Below are 23,708 nucleotides of genomic sequence, written 5' to 3' on the forward strand. Positions count from 1 at the left end.
AAATTTCTGATCTATTTAAGTCATGCCCATCATCAATGAGGTATGACACAAGAGACTGTAGAGACTACAGAGGTGAGGATGTGTGTGTGTGTGTGTGCACGTGTGTGTGTGTGTGTGTGTGGGGGGGGGGGGGGGGGGGGGTAGCCCTTCAATTCCATTCACTTGTCTGTCCTATTGGCTGAAGTACTCCTCTATGATAAGTGGGATCAGTTAAAGGTTAATTGGTCTGCTGTGACTCTTCTGTTCCTCTCCATGTACTTCATGTGTCAGTCCATCGGTGGGTTCAGTGAATTATTTGAGAACCGGTCAGATTTTATGACACCAAGGGGCAGCCTTCTAGACATTTTGTGCATTTTTTTTCGCGACTTTTCGCGAATCAGTTAAACAATGTCAAAGTCCTATAAAAACCTCACTGCTTCGTGACCCTGTGTGTCTGATTCTTCACCTGCGCACACACGTTTTGAGGCACTTGTCATATGTCAAGCCTGCTTGTCAGGATGCACAAGACGCATTAACGTTCAGCTTTGCCACTTGGAATTCTAGGGCAGAGCTATATTTATTGCTTCTGTATAGCTTCAGTACATGTATTGGGTTTACAACTCTCAGGAGCACAGGGGAGCTAAATCTAACTTTCTATGTGACAAAGTGTTTGATTAAATTCAGAAATAAAAACCTCCAATGAGTAGTTAAAATCATGTGAGCAGCCAAAGGAGGGAATAAATCAAAAACAAATCAGACCTGTCCCTTCGTGAGGAGGTAGTCATTGTATGGACATTTAGACTACCGTCACTCCACTACTATATATATATACTGTATATATATATATATATTCTTTCACAGAAGAATCAAGGTGAAGGCATTTTTAAATTTGCCATGTTGCCTTCCATCCTGCTCTGCCTCTTTTCTTTTCTTTTCTTTTCTTTTCTTTTCTTTTCTTTTCTCGCTGTCTCCTTTCATCATTGTATTTGTCCCGCTGTAATCAAACAACGCATCGTGCCATCGGGGTCCATTTCCAAGCAAAACAGCTGGGGATCAAGCAGCATAACTTGCCTCAATTTGGGTCTGCTGTTAACAGTATTTAAAGCCATCCATGCGCATGATTTATTGTTATCATGTATCAATCATATGTGGGAGTGAAAGCCAAAATGCTGATCCTAAAACAGGAGAGGTGGACAGATTGGGTGTATAAAAAAATAACAATAATTGCAATCAGAAGACTGTGATTAAAATATGGGAATGTGCTTTATCCCGTTTAGCCAGGGGGCATCCTGCACTATTCAGAACGGGCCACTTTTCATTTTCAGCACCATCAGTCATCTGTGTGCTCTATGTTAAGCGATCGATCTTATCGCCCAAATGGATTTTAAATGGATTGCAGGGGAAAGCCCGCAAAGTAACAAAGGGAGTGATAGAAACTCAGGTGGACCAAAAGAGGAAGGCAAGAAAAAGAGACGAGATGAAAACGAGAGATTGCGGATGGAAGAGATCCATCACTATGCAGGCAAGGAATGTTTGGTTCCTATGTTAGGCTGCAGGTAGCTCTCTGGAAAGAAGCACGACATTTTATACTGTTTGATCTACAAGATATCTGCACATAAATGAAGTTTGATTAGCATCAATTATTTATAACCAACTGAATGTGGCATCGATGGAATTTTCTCCCTTTTAAATAAGCAAAATATTGAAAGGGTTGCTTCAAAAGAACAGGTTTATCTTGTAGCTTCATGGTGAGAGAGGCTGGTATTTACAGCTGGGGTGTTTTTACTGCTTGATCTGCTAGATCACAGAGTAGTAAAACAGAGTATTCTGTGAGGTAATAAAAATTAACACAGCTCATCGCCTACAGTAAACAGTACTCAGCTCAGCAGCTACACGTGTGAGGCAAGAAAGAAAGAACGAGGTGGAGGATTACATTTTGGATCTGCTTGAAATATTCCACAGCCTGTCTCGGGCCATAGTTCATGAGATCTATACAGCCTTGTCCTATGGGAATGTTGTGTAATGGTAACATGCTGCAGGAGACTGGAACTCCATAAATGAAACATGAGGGCTTCCTTTTGGAATTAGAAATTAGATGTTTCGTTGACATCACGCAAAAACCTTGCTCTTTAACGCTAACAGGCAGATTTCTGTAAATGCACAGCAGACGGTTGAGAGGCTGAAAACACAAAGGTGTGACCTCAGGCGGGTCCGATCATGATGTCAAATGAAGTGAATGAATTGGTAAATTTACCTCTGTTTCGTTAGACACTGTGTGAAATATCGTGTATTCTCAACTGTTCCACATTCACTAATGATGAGACTACGTGTGAAATATCTCCTGGTCTCTGGCATCTCTTAAATGTAAATTGTCTTTCTATTCTTAGACATCCGTGGTATACGTGGAGCAGTGACGTGTTCATCCTTTTTTCTGTCTCAGCTAATGGCTTCTTACTTGACTAAAAAAAATTAGACCCACAAAAATGCATAGAATAAAAAATATAGTCGGAGTAGTGTGCTGATTTTTTTTTTCATTTTTTGAGGAAAGATTTGAATTAGTTAATCTGAAAAACAAACAAAAGGTTTCTTCTCCTCAGGAGAGGAAATGCCTCGCAGGGATGTGACCTAGAGTTGTTCATGGCTCGAGGCAAGGCTCAGTGACACTCTGGTCTGTAATGAGATGAAATATCACTGAGCCACCTCAGACGTCCAGGGAGGGGAACACGTTTGCCGCAGTTGCAAAAATTATAGATACCATCAACATCTGTCTGACAAGATGAAAAAAAAGAAATAAAAGATTTTATAAAAATGTTTCTCGTCTTTGCAAATAATAAAGATATATAACAGCCCATTTTACATGTCTGGTACACACAGACAGTAAATCAGCTGTGAAGATGAAGCTTTTGATTGTTTTGTAATAAGATCTCGGGTGGGGAAACATCCTGCATGTGTCGCCCATGAATTCAATCTGGGTTAACGGTGACACTAACAGGGTGGCAGATCGATGACTCCATGAGTTCTCTCTGTCAACCAGAGCAGAGTTCACGCACCAGTTTTCATGCAACTGCCATGCGGTGTGCCGCCAAACACCTTTTTTGAAGAGTAATCACCCTTTCAATGTCGTCAACAGCCTTTGAGAATTGAAATGAGAAGTGACGATACTTCTTTACACACAGCAACACCATAAATACACATAAAGACAGCTCACCAGCACATAAAAATTAAAGAAAGATCAATACTTCCATTTAAAACATTGACTAGTCTTATCAAAATAACTTTAAAAATGAGCTACACACTAAAGCAAAAGTGTTCACATTGCAGTGACTGGAATTGCTAATCTGAAATGGCCACAGCATAAATGTGCTTGGCTTACATCACTGACGGTAATAGTGAGGCATCATGGCCTCCAGGGGACAAAAGCTGCCCTGGGGTCTTGTCAGTCATGTGAAAGTTAACTTCCAGTTTCCACAGAAACACAGTGATGGCAGATATTCTCATGAGACAACCTTCATTTCTGTCCAAGTATCTGTAATGGGAGAGAAACTAGATTTGTAGAAATCTTTAATCGCCTGTACCAAGTAAATTACAGCCTGATGTCATTCATAAAGCACACGTGGATACTTAGATATCAAATGAAAAAATAATTTTAAAAAAATGAAAGAGAGTAGAGCAGAGAGCCGGGGTGACCTGTGCAGTGGAGGGAGGGGTCTTTGAAAGCCACAGCTTTCAAAGACCCCTCCGTCCTCTGAGAATCCCATTATGAAAAGTCATAGTAAGTCATTAAGGTCATCATGACTGAGGACTGTAGACGGCCCACATCAGCTCTGCATCACGTCCTTGGCAACAGGTTTTTCAATTTCCTTAAAAGCCCAAGTGAAGATTTGTTGTCTCTATTGTGTGGGGGCCAAAGCTTGGTGGGGATTCCCAGCACTAAGAGTAAGGAAGGGATGATAGAACAGCACATCAGAGCGCTGCTGTAAGGTCTGTGGTTAGGAATTTTTAGGCCATAGTTGTATAAATCATAATCTGAGCCCTTTATTTCATTATCCCAAATCCATTTTTATTTTTTATTTTGTCCTCCTGCTTCCGGCACTTATCCTGCAGTCACTTTCCTTCTTTGACTAACGTCCCCCGACAGTTGCACCCTTCAATCTAATTTCCTTGCCTTTCCTCATTTAATAGCTTGTCAACAACTTCCACTTCTCCTCTACTTGCATCTCTCACCTGTGCGCGTGTGATGTTTGTGTAAGCTGTCCTTGCAGGGCAATTAATTCAAGTTTAATTTAAATCCTCCATCTTTCACTGCTCACACAGTAGCACCTTTCACACAAGTTTAATCTGCAGAAGAGGTCTGCATCGTATAAGGCTTTCATCTCTCTACTGCAGGCCAGCGAGGCTCTAACACATGGCATGGACACCCCCCCGATCCCTGCTGGGCCCTAATTGTTGATCCAAATGTGAGCAGGAAGGAGACGACGCACTATTTGGGCAATTTCTATTCCCTCGTCACATTCATAGGGCCACAGTCACATCTGCGTATCCATGGTGATGCTGATAAGGTGACTCATAACTATTCATCAATGGTGGCGCCTGATTGAGCAAACCCCCGCCTCCTTCCCAAAGAGCCTTGCAGAAGTGTACTCATTAACAGCCTGTGTCCTTGCTCTACCTCAGTGTATCTGGATGGCAAAGAAGCATCTCTGCCACTCCCAGTTTGTTTTCAACTTCTGAGTCTACTCTGCGATAAAACGTGCTCTCTGGATGTTCCAGCCATTTCTCTCCCACTTATCTCCCCTCTCCCCTCCTTACTCTATCTAAGGAAGCTATTGCAGTGTAAAACTTTGCTTTCAAAACCTGCAGTTTACAGCTAAACAAGAATAGGAAACTGAACTGCAGCACTCACTTGTGCCCCCCCCCCCACACACACACACACACACTTCTAATGAAGAAAAAATCAATATGTGAATCATCAATAAGTTCTGCTCTGTTAGTAATTTGTCCTTCTTTTAAAGTCATTTTTCTGCTGATTTTTAATAAGCATGTGGATTCTGATCTATTTTTAAGCAACACATCAGTGGGCTCACATGCCTGTCCGGCAGCCAGGTTTGCATTTAAATGTTTCAGCAGTGACCTCTGGCCTTAATGTCCCCCACAGGGGTTCATTAGCATCAATTCTGATTTGCTGAAAAATGAATTCACAAGTTACCGGAAAGCCCCGCTTTGTTTAAAGCAAATAAAACACACTTTCATCCCACGGGAGATGAAATGAGAGCAGATTACAGGATGAAGATAGCAATTTCTATACACTGCAGATGAAGCATGTGGAAAAGTCTGACTATAAAGGGTTTCTTGTAAATTTCACACAGGGAAAATATGATTTGCATCTACCTCTCTGAAATGTCAGCCAATTTGAAAGACTCACACAGTGGGAAGCCCAACCTTTGAACTTCTATTCAAGGTCATCACACATGGGTGTAATTGAATATCTTATTCATGCATATGGGGGAAGGGAAGCAGTGTCTTTCTGTTAGTGTCTGCTGTTGGTTTATCTGAGCTCCATCTCTTGTTGAGCACAGCGGCTCTGACCTCTGTGGCTGTTTGACAGGGAATCCAGAAACCTGTCTGTTAAACTGGGACTTGGGAAGTGGGAAGGGGGGTTATAGACAGCTTGTGTACACCTCTGATGACACACAAGCCCATACAGTCTTTTGTTGACGGGAGAGGCGGGGGATGGGTGAAAGAACTGAGAAAGCAAGGTGTTGGATATAGAATATCAATGGTGTATATTGGAGTATTTTCTTTTGTTTTTCTTCCAATTTTCTTTGTGATTGTGAGCGTGAGCGTGCATAGTGGAGAATCACAGGAAGTATAAGGAAGTGCGTCAGAGCGCTATAAAAGAGAGGAGTGTGGTGTACACTTACACTGTCCTTTTGTCCGTCGTCCCTGGCCCTGTCATTCTTTTGCATGGTGCGTGCCAATGCTAAAGAGAGAAAAAGACAGATATGTGACCTAAGTGGTACAAATCTGGAGGATGTTGTCCCAAAAAATTCATATATAATGTGTATATTATTATATGAAAAAAAAAAAAACAATTCGTAATAAAACTATGTGAAATAATTACAGCTTTGTTCAATGTTATAGAGGAGGATGGCATGTCCGTAGGCAAGGAGAGGGTCTCCAAAAGAATTAACAGCGAAGCTACAGAGCTGGTTGATATTCAAAGGTTTCAGAGGAGCAAGGTGGAGATTCTGTGTGTTCAGGAGACCAGGTGGAAATATCGCAAGACTAGAAGCTTAGGGGGAGGGTATAGAGAAATGGAGCAGGAGTCATTTTGAAGAAGGAGTTTGTTGGTAGAGTTTAAAGAGAGCACAGAGGAGAACCGGTGGAAGCTGAAAAAGTAAGAGCGTTTTCCTGACTGGGTGGTCAACGGGTGATTCCAGAAGACTGGACAGCTACAACTGATGTAATCAGGGAGACAGCTAGGACACGACATCCAAGTCTTCTGGAAGGGAAGGAGGTGAGGAGACTTGGTGGTGAGATGAGGAAGCACAGGAGTGTGAGCAGGGAAAGAGGTTAGCTGAGAAGGAGCGTGACACCGAGCGGACAGGAGAGAGTCAACAGTGCAGAGATGCAACCTAAGATAAAGAGAGAGGTTGCGAAGGCCAAAGAGAGGGCGTACGATGACTTGTATATTGGGCTGAATAGTGGGGAAGGAGAGAAGGATTAATCCAGCTCAGTAAGACGGAGAAATCGAGACGGGAAGGACATGCGGTTTAGAATGATAAAGAGATGGAATTATACTGACAGATGCCAGAAGTGAATATGGAAACCAGAGTAATAAAGGTTAGTAAAGGGCTGAGGGGGGGGGGGGGGGGAGGGGGGGGGGTTGTTGAAGTTTAAAGGTGGGGGTTGTTGAAGTTTAAAGTTTTAATGCGCGGTTGTGTGTTATTGCAAGTGCAACCATGCTGAGATCCAGTGGCTGATTAGAATGCATTAGACTGTAAGGTAAAGGTCAGTGAATTATCAGCAAGGGTTACGCAACCCTGTTCTGTTTACCTGCTCTAATGACCCTGACTCGACACCTGCTCATCTTTGTCTACCAACCGACCCCCCCCCCACCCCCCCCCCCTCCAGCACAACCCACCATTTGTGCTCATTGCCTAACCAAGACGTATTGATCTGAATTAGATGTCGCCGTCTCCTTGGAGAGTGTAAAACGTTGTGACACAAGCATGACATCCTGCACAACTTCAAAGATCCAAGCGGTCCAGATTAAATGCGGTCTGACTGGGTCGTAAGCAGACGGTCTGCTTGTGTTTGGGTTGTGCAAAGGCTGCCCTTGATATCAGTTGGTCGGTGACAGGTGGGGGAAATAACTGTTCTTTTGATTTAGAACAGTTGGAGCAATTTCCCTCCCGTTTACATTGCCTTTTTCCTCCAGGGTTGCAGCCCTGTGTGCGATTGTGCGTCTTAAGTTCATCTCGTGGCACAAGCGATTGGCTTTTAACAGCGCGGACCACCTAGAGCAGCAGCTGCATGTCACTTGCTATTTACCGCATAATCCTTCATTTCCATGGAGCATGAGCTCAGAAACAACACCAAGTCCACTCTGTCCCTGTCTGCCAGGAGTCATCAACAATACTGGATGTACTTTCAATGAGAGATCGGTCAACCAGGGCACGTATTATTCCCCCACTCTGGTTCTTTAGGCCTGGCCCAGTTCCACTAAATAGATGTGAAGTGACAGGGTGGCCAGGTAATTACACACGGACAGAAAAACAGACAGAGCTGGCTGGAGAATTGCCATCGATTGTGCTAAGAGGAGAGGAGAAGTATAGGTAATAAGTTGCCCGTGGGATGAATAAGCTGGCATTGTTGACGTATGTAAATGCCAGGACACGGCGCCCCCACTGAATGAGTACAGGATGACGACGTTTATTTCCACAGCTTTAAAAGGACCACAGCTCACGTGGCATGAATGATAATGAAAATAAAAGCCCAAATTAAACATGCACATGCGAACGAAGCACTTGCCTCTAAACAATTAACTCCGATTTGTGACACAACTGTGGATGATGTCTTCCTGTCATTCAGCATGCTGAGCATACGCCCTTTCCAGCTGATTAATGTTGCTTTTCTTACTTTGTCTCCACCTCTTCTCTTCGCCACAGTCTTGTTTGCAGCAATTTATTCCAAATATCAAGTGCATCCATTTATTTATTTATCTACTTGCGCTGGTGGGAATGGCGCTAATGAAATCTAATCTGGCAAGGCAAACAAACCCCAAAACTCAAACTGTGAACACAAAATTTAAAAACCCAAACACATGGGTGCAGATATGACCACCCATGAGGAGGCGGAGGCACTTTTACAGCCTCTGATCTGTCTCAGTGCATCAAACAGATTCCCTTTTCTCACAGGTCAAGTGAAGTCAATGTTCAAACTATTGAAGGCCACTGTTTGTGGTCTAAGAAGCTTAGCTGCATATGCGGCACTCGTCAGAATTAACTTTCAGTGGGGCTTTTTGTGGATTTGAACACGTCTAGACTGGAATGAATGAACAGCTGTTACAGTGCTCATCTCTGGCTGTTGTTCAGAGTCTTACAGACTCCTCTGACTGTAGCGGTGACGTGTTGCATCTATCATCTGCCCGGCGGTCTGATCTAATGGTGGGGAAGGGTCGGGATCGGGTTGGATGGTTATAAAGAGCCAGAACAGAAGCAGCAGGAGATGTGCTTAAATACTCTTTCCATTTATCGCTCTCTTTTCAGGCATGGCTCACAGCCCAATTATGTCGAGTCTTCAAAATGACTTGGATTATGGCCTTGAAAGCAAAAGCTAATATAACTAAACTGAGTCAGTCTTAGATTCAAACTCAGGCACAAAGCATACATGTCCGCATGTTGTTGAAGCTCAATATACAATTTTTCCCCTTTCATTTTCAAGGTTTACTGGCTGCTTTTCATCAGTCTCACCATAGTCGTGTGGGCTCTGTGCATATTAGCATCTGTCTGAAGCGTTTGTACACAGAAAACAAGCAAACGTCATCTCTTTTTTTTTTTTTTGAGAAAACGGTGTATTGAGTGGGTGTGAAGGCTCAGGGCTACGTGACGGGGTTACCATCCAACAGAGCAACAACAGGAGGTTGATTTCTGTCTGCTTTCAGGCATCAGTGGCACAGGGCTCGGACGGACTTCTAGTCCAGCAGACCTGCATGTGCGCCGCACTCTTTTCCCCCTCTCCTCTTACAGCTTTTCGAATTACCTTAGCACGGTCCTTTAAGAGAGCAATGACACTTTTTGGCACGTGATCACGTTAGGCAAGGGAGGAAAATCTACGATTTCTCGTCTCCCAGCAATAGAAGGTCACCGTCTATGTGCTCTAAACGGCAGCAGCCACGTTAAATGTCTCGGTTCTCTTGTCGAGCTCCCACAGCTACTTATTGAATAATCATTCAAAAGTATCACGGTCTTTTATCCTGGTTATTCAATCGTCAAGGTACACTTTTTTCTTTTTCACATTAAAAAAAAATAAAATATTGCTTTTATTAAGTTCAAAACAGGTTTAAAAAAGAAGTGTGCTGTAAAATTACACACCCTTGATACTGACGATGGTAATGAAAATAAGGTAAGCATTGAGGATGTTCTTTAGATGAAAATGAATTGCAGCTCATTATCGGGGTGCCCTGCAGTGTTCCCCTGCACTGATGCTTCGCTAAAACTCCAGAGCTGCCATCAAATCCCTCTAATATTTCAGCAGCTGACTGCAAGGCAAAGGTATCTATTTGAAGATGACAACTATTGATTTGGCAACTTTATTTTGGTCTGGGATTTCAGCTCTGAGAGGAGCACCGACTTCTCTGAAGCGACACCGGCGGAAGAACTTTCATCCCTCACAGCCGAAGAGCAAAAGGAGCGAGAGGGCTCGATCGTACGGGTGCAGTGCCTCCTCTGAATGGTTGGATGCCGAACAATGAATGGATGAATGGAGCTGTCAGTGACCGGGTGCAACCAGCCGAGCTGTGGATGGATTAAGGCAAGGTTTATGGCGTTCTTCAATAATCCTCGCCACTGAGCAGAGGCGCCGAGGGCGTGTGCTGCAGACTTAGAAAGAAATCAGTAATGAGAAATACTGTCCGATCATTTAAAGTGTGTCCGATATCGTAATTGTCACCTTATGTCACCCAACCACCTTTTCGCTTTCAGTACGATTATGTTTGAATCCAACCTCCAGTGGTGATTTAAAACTGTTAAAATGACCAAATCCCCAAATGTATATGTAGCGAGGTATGTTTAAAAAAAAAAAAGTGAAATAAGTATTTTTGATGATCGTGATTGACAGCTAAGCAGAAAAGGTTCCAGGAGTCTGCAACTCTGGCTGGCTATACGCAATAAATCTCCATGGTAACTAATGTCCAACGACTTTAGAAGAAATGAAGTCATAGCTAATATAAAGCCAGGATATGTGAAATATCCCGGTCTAATCTGCTATCAGGGTGTGGGGAAACGACCCTCAGCTCTCCTGTTTGGCTCACCTTGCCCTGTCCTTTACACTCAGGTCACTCAGGCCACACATCACATAATCCAGCTGCAATCAAACCTCTGAATGACTGACACAATTATAGCCACACACTGCAAGGGGGAACTCTCTCTCAATCACACACACACACACACACACACACACACACACACACACACACACACACACACACACACACCTTGAAAAGCAATGGAGGAGTGAAGGATGTAGGTGGCTCACTGAGTGCAGATTATGGCCCGATACAGTCAACACTTGAAAACTGCATTTGATCAAAGCTGCAATTCCCTTTCAAAACTGGGCACCTTGAATTCAGTTGTTATTAAGCTATATCTGGCAAAACAGTTCAATTTCCTTTCCATTTATTCCCGCAGCACATTGCTGGCAGTGATGAGCCTGAAACAATTCCACCCTAGCAAGCAGACCGGGGATGAAAACAAAATAACATTTACTTGAAATGTAAATTGCATCTCACACCTCAAGCTCATAGGGAATCATTTTTCTTATATTCTTCTTATTGTTTAATGGCTGCAAACATGAGTCCTGCTATCTCGTTTGCGTTTTCTGCCATTAGCTGCGGGATTTACACTTTGCTATGTATCCTAACGTATCTCAACATTGAGTAAATTATTTAGTTTCTTAAGACTCGTAGTACGGTAGTTAAAAATTCATTCATTAGTCCACAGTCTCAGAACGCTCATATCATGAGACTATTATTTAAATTATATATTCATATTTCACTACAATTTTAACTATATATTCATGAGACTCTGTCAAGGATTTGGCCATTTATCCTCAGTTTACAAGGTTCTACAAATGCTGAAATCACTTTAGCAGCCCTCTAAATCATTATTATTGTGTCATGATATTAATATTAAAAAGACACAGTTAGGAATCAGCTCATTACCAGTAGCAAGAGTGCAATGGGTCTCCATAATCCTGTTTAAATGCACAACTGTGTTCTTTTGCCAAACGCAGATATCTACATAAATGAATATTTATGAGATAGAGACAGATTTGTATTTCAAATATTGATTATTTGTGCCATTTAAATGATATTAAACTGCAATTGTGCGATTTCATGTCTTCTCCCTGTGCAGTTGCACTTTCTTCCTTACAATAGCAGCATTTATCTTATCTTAACTTGCTTATCAGTATGCTCGCCAGCAGCTTGACAAGTGTAAATATTGTGTTTGCAGCTTGTTTTTTGCTGCACCACATCAAGGGAAAAAACAAAAAGCAAAAACCTTGTGCGATTTAATTAGTCCTGCTCATAAACTGCAGTCCCCCATGTGGGAGTAAATCTCTTATTTTAGTGCAAGTGTTTTCAGGAGCCAAATTAGAGACGTGAGGATGTAAAGGGCTGATGCTGTGGCCTTTAAAATGGGCCGTTTCTTCTCATTGCTAAATGATGTGATCTCCATCCTTTCTGGTACAGACCACAATAAAAAAAACAACTTATAAAACAAAGAGAAATGTCGCAAACCAGTTTTTTGTTTTTTTTCTCAGACTGAAGAAAACACTCGTTCGAGGAGAGAGCAGTAAGTAATAAAGGAAGCCTTTGTGTCAGCACTGGTTTATGGCTCACTGTGGACCAGTTAAAGCACAGGGTGATGAAAAGTCTGCAGCGTATCACAACACACAGTCACAGTCTTCAGCTATAGTAAACACTCATACGTCGAGGACTATAATGTGATGTAATATCATGTAAGGAGGCTTTGCTATACGTCTGAAATGACTGAAAACAGTACTGCCATGTTTCAAATTACCAGCAGAGGTCCTCGGAGAGCTATGGGTTTTCATATTTTGGGTTTGCTTAAATACTACATCCAAACCTGTCATAAAAAGAGAAAATGATACATATGCATGTATGAATGTCCCTCTAAACTAAATAAAAGGCAAAATGGATAAACAAAATATACATCACAGACTGGTACCGCACACAAAAACAGATTATACTCAATATTTATTAGATTTCTCAGGCAAACCTGCAGTTTTGAACATTTACGTGGGTCTTTTTTTTATCGTCTTTGAGCCCTCTAACACTCTGCTTTTCTCTTGTGCACAGGTTACAATAAAGCCTAATGACATCACTGACCCGAAGCAGAAGCAGGCCCCTCAGAGCTGCGGGTGAGTCACCGCCATCATTCAATCCAGCAGAAACCAACAAACATGCGGCACTGCGCCTCAGCTCGCATCCTCGCCACCACGTGACACCTAAGGTGGATTCTGACGACTGAATGAAGACATGGATGTCTGGTAATTTCTGCTTCTACCTATAGGACTCAGATAGGTACCAAGCAGAAGGAATTACAGTGGCTGCCTCTGAAGTCCTTCATCATGTCGACCATCTTGTCTACTGGTAATAGAGGTATAAAAATGCTGCCTCATATGTTTGTGTTTGGATCTCTCACAGTGAGAGTCAGCTGAGCTTAGAAATCAGGCAGCATTGGTGCATGAGTGTACGTACCCAAATCCTGAGGATGTGCCATTCACGGAAGTGATCGTGGAAGTGAAATGTCTGAAATGCAGAGAGGATGAATGGAGCATGTCAGAGTCCTGTTCTGGGTTCACGTAAGCAAACCAGACCAGTCAGTCAGCTGAAGGAAAGAACCCGCTTCTCTGAGGTGACATGTCACTTCTGATGTCTTGTCATGTTGCAAGGACACACCCCTGGAAGGTTTACAGTTTGGCTTCGGATTACCCGAGGTGAGCCAGAAAGCTGACTAAATATCTGTAATCTTATTTTCACAAAAACATTTCCAGTTGCAGTAACACCGGACAGGGTCAGATTCACCACCGTGAAATAAAATAATCACGCTTGCCAGTTTGAAACAGCGTCAAACCATAAAGAAATCTAGGTCACTGCCCACGTCTTTCCAGACAATCCTACATATTTCCCATAGATATTTTTACCCAGTTGATGTCCTTGAGAACATATGTGCCATTAAGGGGAGCTGGGTATAAAAACGGACCTCTTGGTGGTCCAGAGTTCAAGTGATATACTGGGTTGGGAATTTGTGCAAACTTTCCAAAGGCAACTACCACAGAAGCTACTGGCATGTGAGATGATGTCAGTAGCGCATTCCGTAAAAATGCATCTAATGACCATTAATTCATTTACACCGCAGTGTTCAAACTATTCAGATCGTTCCTGATCATTGGTTCGACTCACTTGGAAAACAGCCAAATGCCAACCGATTTTTATGCCACAGATCAGAACGTTATGAGGAATTAATTGAATTTATGTTGTGCCTGGGGGGAGGGCTTGTGAACCAATGTCCTTAGATGGTTACATGCAATTAGTTCGCTGAATACTCTTCTGCCCAGAGTGGTGAGATAAAGTGGTGAGATTGTAGACGTGACAGAATAACGTACAGTTTTACAATGAAAGCATTTAATTCATTGTTGCTATCAAATAAAACCTGTTAGCAAACACAACATTGACATGACAGCCCACTAAGATGAAGCAAACCCATTTTTTTTACATGGATAAATAAATGTGAAATAGGACTGTGAGCAATTATGACGAAACTCTCGGACAAAAGCTGCTTGAATGTCAAGTTAAAGAAATGTGTCATTATCAGTAACATTTAGGTTTTACCTGTCGCTACAGTCCGTCCAAGGATGAAACCGGCAAATGGGAGTCAATTCAAAACATGACCTGCCGTGAGAGGAGCTGGCTTTCTGTAAATATTCTAAAAGTGAGCGTCAGGCGTTCGTGTGGGGATGAGCCAGGGGTGTGGTGTTGAACACGTAAGCACGCTTTAATCTTCCTTTTTGGGCTGTAGTATTACACAACAACCTCTGTCACCCTCAGTGTCAACAATGGAGGAAGACACAAAAGTGGACTTTCAGGGTAGAATGTGGAAAGGGACGCGCCCGGTGTTTAAACCACGTTACAACTTGTTCCTTTTAACAACACAAGTGGTTTTATTTTTGTTAAACCTTTGAATGTGGTGTAAGAAAACAGGTGGCATCACTTGACATGTACGAAGGCATTCTAAGCAGAATCAAAGGGTTGCACACTAGGGAAAACACAGTCTCCAGTGTTGGATAGAGTAAATGTTGGATAGAGTAGCTAAAATTATTTATGCACCAAACTAAATAAAGTTAGACAACAGAGCTCCTGGAGAGAGATAGGCGAAAGTATCTCAGTCCCTATCGGCTCATAGAAGAAGCACCACCTAATATGTGAATAATGATGCTGTGCTACATTCACCTCAGAAGGTGAGGAAACTGAACTCACTGGCTGCAGGTGGGTAACCAGTTAAAAAGATGAGAGGGATGACTGATCTTAGTCATTTCTTTATCTTAAGGTTAAGGATGCATTCATATTCCAGGATTCAGTGGCTTCACCTTTTGTATAATAGGGAGAATTATGCAATGTAAGTTAATGTTAAGGTGTACACCATGTTGGGCTTCAGGGGACAGGGCCCATAAATAATAGGCGACCGATTACCAGTATGTTTGCTTTAGTGAACCTGATGCCGGCTTGTGATCGTCTCAGCTGACAAGAAAGCATATACGGGATAGATCTTATTTAGACATGAAGATGGAAGCTTAACGTAAATAAGAATTAGAGGAGCAACTCTACTAAATCCTGTTTGGCCCTGTTTCGGTTTATCTCTTTCTTCCTTGACCAAACATGAGTTTTTTAAAGACGCTTAACCCTAATTAGTCTACGATGTGTGCATGTACTCTGAGATCAGTCCTGAACAGAGATGAGTTCACGTGTCACAGCAGGCGAGAAGTCTGATAATAATGAGTTTAAATGAGTTTAGTCCATGTTGTGTTTGCATGTTGTGGACATTGCAATACAGTGAAAAGACAGCAAAGTCTTTTTCTTTTTTTTTTACCAAAGAATGCATTATTTTGAACTTTTTTTTGTATTTCTTATGGTTTCAGATCAGATTAGTCTAAACACAGTCTGTGTCAACAGTTGTTTATGGAAAGTTTTGTTTTATAAAAAGTGGGACAGTTGGATAAAAAAGACATACCATCGGTCTCTTGAGACGTTATGGACCACCACCACCACTCAGACGAAGCCCGTTCTTTACAAGATGCAGGCCGAGATGGGACTCGAATCACATCTGTATGAGTACGGACGACTGCTGCTGATTAGCCATTAAAAATAAAAAATAAAGCACTAACGAAACAATGACAGGACTTCCAGCACCGAGGAGGGGAAAGGAAATCCAGCTCGCGGCCCAGCTGTTTTTCTCCTCGCTTTCATGTCCCTTGGAGGTCATTCTTCCTGCCTAACGTAACAAAGGCAAAGATCCTCTTGAGCATCATCTGGTTCGCCAGACTTCGCATATTTGGTTGCTCATGACATCAATTGCGGGTTTCATCTCAACTCTAAGATTACGCACTCTGGCTCCCCTGATGCCATCCAGCTGTTCTGGAGGTGGCTGTTTGTTTGAGTGTTTACTGCGCCCGGACACGTTTGTAATCTTGTGCGTTTCCATCTGCAGCTCTTTTGCGCACGTAAATCCTTGCAAAAGGGAGATGTGCGTAGCAGGAAAACTCCACTGAAGGGTCAAAGGTCAAACCAGACATTAGACTTGTAAAACAAAGTTAGAGTTGGATGTTAAGAAATAGACGAGGGTAGATTTAACGCAGCTCAGGCTCACATCAGTGCTACTGTGACCCTGCTCATTGCTATGGGAACGGGATTTTGAAAATGCCATTGCTCGCTGCTAAATGTGCATCTGTGTAAGCACGCGGATTGGATTTCTTGTGCACAGGAACTTCCGAGGCCTTTTGCATGCTCTCTCTGGCTAGAGTATCAGCAAAACAAACACTGCCCTTATTACAGTAATGAAAATGCTTTGGGAAAGAGATGATATAATTTTCCATTAACCCCCATACTGAAAATGCCAAGAGTGGCTCAGGGAAACCTGTGACATTTGACTTTGCTGGCACCGAGCACTACAATCCCTCAATGTGTCTTCATCCCAGTTTAGTCCTCAGCTTTGGAAATTACAGTGGCCCAGAGAGTACAAATTACTGCAACCTCATACAATGCCTTAAAAAAGGGGGGGGACAATAATGCAGCTCATAACATCGGCAAGACAACAACAAACCAGACCAACATGCTGCAGACGTCAGGCTCCTTTTGTGGTTCTTTGAGTTCCCTTTCTTGGAAAAATCTGGATTTATTTGGGGACTTTTTATTTTGTGTTTGGAGTTTATTTTTATGCGCCTTCCTGGTATTTAAATTGATGAGCTACAGAAAATACAAGTGCCATTTATCTTAAATTTGCAGAATGTCACATTCCACCTGCTAATGCAGCCAGCTAATGGGGGGGGGGGGGGGGGGGTGTTCTTCTCTGCGACAGAGCTGTCGAGTCCAATTGATTTGATGCCATTGCTTTTATTTTAGGTCTCGTAAAGCACTTAACATGAAGACAGACGGAGCTGCACATCGGCGGCGGCAGTGCAGACAGATTGCATCTCTCAATGCACAAAAGCTCTGGGCCGCCACTCGCTCACCCTGACGGCCAGTCCAACTCATTCATAAAAGAGAGCTGCGGCCAACGGGAAGGATGCAGGCATTCTTTGAAGGGAAAAAAAAACCCCATCTCTGATAATGTTCATTGATTCCTTGCATGCTTCTACTGGTGAGGTGGGGGCAGCAGGCTGGCCCTGAACTCGTGGGCACAGCCTCTCTCTCAGCACTCAGGTGGCACATAGGTGAAACAATGGGCCCACTGTGTGGCTCACATCTCATCTACAGAGCTTGCTGGCAGTCTGACAGTGTATATTTGCATAGTAGAGGTCAGGTACAACACAAGGCTCCCTGTGTTCTGGGTTGCACTGAAGAGTGGCAGGCTGACAGATGGCCATAAACGGCCGCAGGTTGGTTCCTTTCTTTCAAGCGAAGGACGGGAAAACACAGTTTATGCTCATTACATGGACTCTTCAAACACTTATTATGGGAAAATGAACACAACACAACTTTCTTTGGCTTTTATAGCTTAAAACAAAGCAGTATTCGTAAGTTGCTGGCCTCCACCTGTGAGTGGGCTGAGACACAGAAACATAAACAGGTCCATATGTTTGCTGGCTGGTCCTCTGACTCAACACCGAAACCTCCTGGGTTCAATTTGCGCGTAATGGCATGACGAAATATTATAAATCCGCGCTTCCTGCGTTCATACAACTGAGTACGCGTCATAATGACACACACGCCTCACGCTAGCGCAAGCTGCTTCGGACTAAACGGTCGAGGTCGTTGGTGGAAATTGAGGGAGTGCTCCTCTGACAGCGTGTCGGGGTGTAATAACCTGATGAGAGGCAGCTCTGTCGAGAGGCTGTGTCACCACATGTGGCTCTGAGAGAGGAAACTCCACAGAAAACTCTTCACACACTCATAATTACATCCGCACTATCCGTACATCCTGACAAGAGCGCTCACACACACACACTGACAGAGGAGATGTCACCTTGAATCTGCTCTTTTGTCAGCTTGTCCTGTTTCCTCCAGACGCAGGCATTCCACTCTGTCCCTCATAGTTACTATGAACTCTCCATACTTCTATTCTTCCCCTCTTGGTTTCCTTGTCCTTAATCTCTCAAGGTGTGCCTGGCTAAATTACTGAGTCTGCCATTTTTTCTGGATTGCTTCGAATTTATATGTGACTGCAGCACAATTTGGGGCAGGCCTATTTATAGCCGTGGAAGTGCCACACCGCTAACACCCTGCAGCCCGAGAATCACACCACAAGATTTTGGGACAGTAGTCCTCCAGCTCTCCTGGGGAGGTGAAGAATTGCAGTGACAGGCTGGTCGCCCTGCACCGTTCCCCGTACTAACACATGTTACAGCTGCACACAAAGTACATGGACACCTCTGGCTCAAGCGTGCAAGTGTATGCAGAGACCCAGTCATGCATACAGCACTTCATCACACGTGCACATGGGTGAGTAAAGCTGTAATTTCCGGAAACAGAGCTGTGGTAGGCGGTAAGATGTAGTATTCACATCTAAGAGGAGCTGCTGCATTATTATCATAACAGAGAGGTGACTAAGAGGAAATCAAGGTTAGAGGGAAACTTACTTTGCATAAAGTTCCAGAAAGACTTTGTCCAAGCCGGATACTGCTCCGTGTCTTCTATCTGCTGTCCCAAGAGTCCCAATCAGAGCAACCAAAACAAATAAAAGTATCTGCTATGCATCTCTAACACAGCAACTCTCTCTCTGCTGCTCACTGATGCTCTTTGGAATAAGGAGGGAGCTCCGCCGGCAGCTTGCAGCCCACAGCCAATCGCAGCGCGCCTGTTCCTGTCTGCCGGCCAATGGCTCAGCTTCCTTATCCCAGCCCTTCATCCCACCCACTCCCTCCTAACACCGAAAGTTCTCATGGTGGAGTGGAGAGGAGAGCAGAGCAGGCAGTATTTACAAAAATGACCACAAGGGAGAGGGCAGAGACGAAATGCTGGGCTACTTACATCGTGACTAATCGAACACGTCCACACAGTCCTGAATTTCCACTGGTTTTACACATTTACAGCCTCTCAGCTATCTCATTGTCATGGTAAAACATCCAGCCACCCCTTCAGACATGTTTGAAGTAGAAGAAAAGAGAAGAACTGATTGCAGAAGTTGCAAGAGAACGATAAATGAATGTCACCTGCTCCGGCTGTTTGACCTTGCTTCTCAGATGAGAAAGAACCCCTCAGCTGTGGCCTCGACTGCTTATTTTGGCGATAGTGTTTTTCATGGTGTGCGAAAGAACATATGCACCCAAATAAGGTCAATAGCTTGCTTTTAACGCAAAGTACTAATTAAGAGATTCATTTATAGGGACGACCGAGGTACTGAAGGTTGCACCAAATGATATTTGTTTTCAGAAAGCAACTTTTTAAAATTATCAATATGAATCACTTGTTCACAAATGTTCCAATGCAAACTTTCTAATCACAAGTTACAGAATAGATTCAAAGACAAATATGGTTATTTAGTCTGACACACACACACACACACACACACACACACACACACACACACACACACAGAAACACAGAAATGGCTGGATGAGCGTATAGGATCCCTATACATACATGGGGATCAAATTAAAACAACATCCCCTATGAAAGACAGCTGTGCACAAATCTGCTCCATCTTTTCTGACAAGTGTGGAAAATGTCCAGCTGACACTTCTTATTTTGACAAACAGATGGAAACATGTCATTAATGTTGTAAGACCACACAAAAAGCCTTAATGTGAAAGAGTTTGTGTTCTCGCTTATTGCCTAGTTGACAAAAAAAAATCCCATAAATGCCAACGGAAGATGACAAGATAGTAATATCTGGACCAGCACTGGATCGTGTCACACATGAAAACAAAGATGGCTAAATCTGCCATTTATGAAGTTACAGTCGAGAGAATATTAGCTTAGCTTAGGTTAGCTTAGCTCAGCATGAGGACTAACAGTAGCGGTGTCTCGGAACATCTTTTTACCACTGGACATGTATCAATGTTCTGATCCACTGTCTTGGATAATTGTCGAGATGTTCTGTTAAATGAAATAAAAATAATCTGCCTAACCCCTTCAGGCTCAACACATGACATTTCATTGTTGGCTTTATTTTGCAGGAAATGAAGTGATGGGTTTTGTAGCCAAGAGCAGTTAGTGTGAAACTGATCCACACAGACATAGTCCTGCACATGAACTCGTATTAAACCACAACTTGTCATTATTATTCTCCACACTACTATGAATTAAATGAAGTAGAATGTGTTATTATTCTTCTGGTCACCACACTAAGATAAGCTAACCATGTTGTGGTTTCCAGCTCATCAGATGGATATAAGGTATAAAATAACATCACCATGAGGACATGAGGGACTAGAAAAGGTAAACCCTCTGGAAACAACGAGTCAAGCGTGCATGGGCGCTGAGAATCAGCAAAGCAAGCAGGCCGAGAAGCGTCTATGAAGCCCTCTGGCCCGAAGGCTCAGTAAAGTCACAGGAGTGGAAGGGTTATGCTAATAGTATGCAAAGGGTGTACGCTTTGTTCCTGTTCCCTACTGCTGCATCAAAACATCATACCCTGGATGAAGAGCAGGAATATAAATGTATCTGCCTGGATGTCGTCTAATTTGTAAATCCTGGGGGACGTGAGGCAAAAGGAATTCATTGAACACATTGAAGGGCCCACATAAATAACCCCTCTCCATCGCCTGTCCTTAAACTGGTGTGACAGCTTCCAGTGCAGCGGCTGACGCACTCATCCGAACAAGTTTACCCTAATTAGGAGACAAGGCAGTGATCAATAAGTCTGCTCTGAGATAAATACGCGGCAGCGTGGCAGATGAGAACATGGAAAGCGTCCCCCTGGTCCAAAGTGCAGCGCATTTGTTCCATCGCTGTGCACATGAAATGACTGCAAAAGATGTTGACAGCTACCATCACAGAGAAGGGGAGAGAGACAGAGACAGAGACAGATAGAGAGAGAGAGAGAGAGGCTCTGTATACTATAAGGTGTGGGGGCTGAGCGTCCTACAGAGATTGACCTAAAGGGACACCGTACCGTTTAAACTGTTCATCCAGAGACAGAGGACAGAAAGTCATATATAAATCCAGTCCTTATTTGTCAGAGGAAAACTTGTGCTGGTATTGGAGGGATCTCCTCATCCAGCATCGTCTTCATCTTCCAGGCACTCATCCAGGTCCAGATAGCAGCCTCAGCAGGGAGGCCCAGCTCCTCTGGGGGGAATCCCGAGGTGTTCCCATGCCAGCCGAGAGATATAAAGTCTCCAGCATGTCCTAGGTCTGCGCTGGGGCCTCCTCCTGGATAGACATGTCTGAGGCACCTCCCCAGGGGTACATCTGGGAGGCATCCCGACCTCCTCAACTGGCTCCTTTCATCTCCAGATACTTGAACTCCCCCAACTGTTGCTGTAGCTGCTCTCTGACCCATTGTGGGCAATCCACCCTTTCCAGCTGAGGACTTAGGAGCTGATCTTCATCCCCTCCACTTCCCACTGGGCTGTGGACCATCCCAGCAAGAGCTGGAGGTCAGTGGGTGATCTACTCCACTAACATGGAGCAGCTGAGTGAAAGGCTGCCGGCTGCATCGGACCACATGCGGTGCAGTTCTATTTGTGTTTTTGTCATTGAGCTGAACCAGCGTGTTGATGGGTCCGACGTGCACAGGGACATTACACTCCTCTGTCCCGCTACCTGTCAGATGGTGATGTTCCTCCCCTTGTTCTCTCCCTCTCTAATTGATGTCTGAGGACTTTCTCTCTGTCTCCCTCGGACTTGATAAAAACCATATTTGGACGGCCACATACTTCCTTGGTGCTGGTGTTCCATCTCTCTTCCCTCAGAAAAGAACATTCCGTGCTCACGGGGTGCAAGCGTCCTGATAACCCCCCTGTTTCTGTTCCGGTGGGTGGCCCAGAACCAATCAGTTAAGGATTACATATTCTGTCCAGTCAGCGTTTTCAATTGGGCTAAATTGACCGGAGGTGCCCCCACAGATCGCCCGCAAATTACATTTAGATCGGTTATGTGACCTAAGCGAACGTGTCCACCCTGATAAGTTCTTCATTTGTGTTCCAAATCAGCCCCGTGTCCTCCGTCCTCCTACTGTCCCCACGGTCTGAGTGGTGGGTGTATAAATGAGGACATCATCAACGGTTTCATCAGGCGCCAGCAAGTGGAGCTCAAATGGTGCCAGTATAACATATAATTCCATCATTTTGGTTCGTGCTGATCCTGTTTTGGACTTGAATTCTAAAAGGATAGACTATTTTACACGGGCTTTACACAGAGTGGAAGAAAGGGAGGCAGAGGTAGGGACAGAGACAGAGAGATTGGGTTATTATTGGGACAGCTAAGTACCCACAATTATCTAAAAAAGCAGTGATTATTCTCAGAGCCATCTGGTCCGCTGATGACAGACCCAGCGGTACGTGCTTGTGTGTGTCTGTGTGCGAGTTGGGGGGGTCAACTCTTGCTCATTAAAAGCTTTGACTAAATTCACTTTGCATAATCTCCATTGAGGGGGTCACTAGATGTGACCACGGCACAATTAGATTCACCTTCATCAAATGGGCGCCTCATCCTCCTCACAACTGCGACATCTTCCAGCGTTTTGCTGGTTGTCGGTGCTGCACAGTCCTTTTTTTTCTTTTGGTGCAGTGTTAGCAGCCTGTGTTTTCTCCAAGTCAGCGCATATTGTTTATTGCTGAGCTTCTCCAGAAAGCATCCAGGGTGCTGTCACCCTTCTACAAGCAAGAAATGCAGGGCCCACTTTGTGCAGTCGTGCCTCTGTGTGGAAACATCGTGACCTGAGCGGGATACTTCCGTCCCCTCCTCTCTGATCTACAGCTCACGCCTACTCTGATCGTGACTCCTCCATTTGGAAAATCAAACAAGGACGTCCCCCAGCCTGTGTCGTTGAGGCACATGGGTCTAATTGCATAATTATTAAGCTTGCAGATGAATTCTGTGTGTAGGCAGCAAAAAACAAATTTCATAATAAAATAGACATGCAATCACACAGTGGATGATAGCTCAGTCAGCATGTCGGCTTTGACAACTCTTCTGGCAAGTGAATAAAAGCCCCGTTTGCAGATGGTGTGCGTTGCCACTCGGTGACACAAATGAGCCGCTGCTGATTTAAATAGCAACCCTTAATCACCACAGAGCAGTGAAAATGGCATCCAGACGCTATATTTAAGAGTCAAAGCTACAGCTAGTCTGCATCTACGCGTTTAGATATCGATACAGCTGGACTAAGTCGTGGAGGCATTTTACACCAAATGTGGAGAATATTTGGTCATTTAAAAGGGTGCATCAACATTAGTTTTACGAAAACTGTTATGGTGAAATGCTGTAGGCTATTTAAATGCCGGTGGTTCATGTACAGTTTGATTAAAATGCAGAAAATACATCACTATGCAAAGACCAATAGAGCCTGCTAAGCATACATACATCCGAATAATCCCAGATCTACATCCACACTAGCATGTGCTGGATAACATGGTGGCCCCACCTCAGGCAGGACTTAAATCTGCCAACATCTTGACGCCAGGTATGCAGCAAACCTTCAGGGGTTTCAGTGGAGCCCAGGCCTCTCCATGCAGTTCACCAACTTAAGTGTGTTAAATACATACTGTATATTTGGATCAAAGGGCTGTCTTGTCCAAATGCATGGTATCAATAAACTGCA

At 43.7% G+C, this 23,708-nt stretch overlaps 1 protein-coding gene across 1 annotated transcript in view; it reads right to left on the reverse strand.

The window, feature by feature from the left end:
* pde4d (phosphodiesterase 4D, cAMP-specific) overlaps positions 1-13,022 on the reverse strand; it is a 98,347-nt gene extending 85,325 nt beyond the window's left edge. The window contains 2 exon segments of the mRNA XM_057033583.1: positions 5,901-5,959; positions 12,986-13,022. Coding sequence (XP_056889563.1) covers positions 5,901-5,959; positions 12,986-13,007 — 81 coding nt within the window. The 5' untranslated portion in view covers positions 13,008-13,022.
* Positions 13,023-23,708: the final 10,686 nt, after the last annotated feature.

The sequence above is a fragment of the Takifugu flavidus genome, chromosome 5 (assembly GCF_003711565.1).
Source record: "Takifugu flavidus isolate HTHZ2018 chromosome 5, ASM371156v2, whole genome shotgun sequence".
NCBI lineage: Eukaryota > Metazoa > Chordata > Actinopteri > Tetraodontiformes > Tetraodontidae > Takifugu > Takifugu flavidus.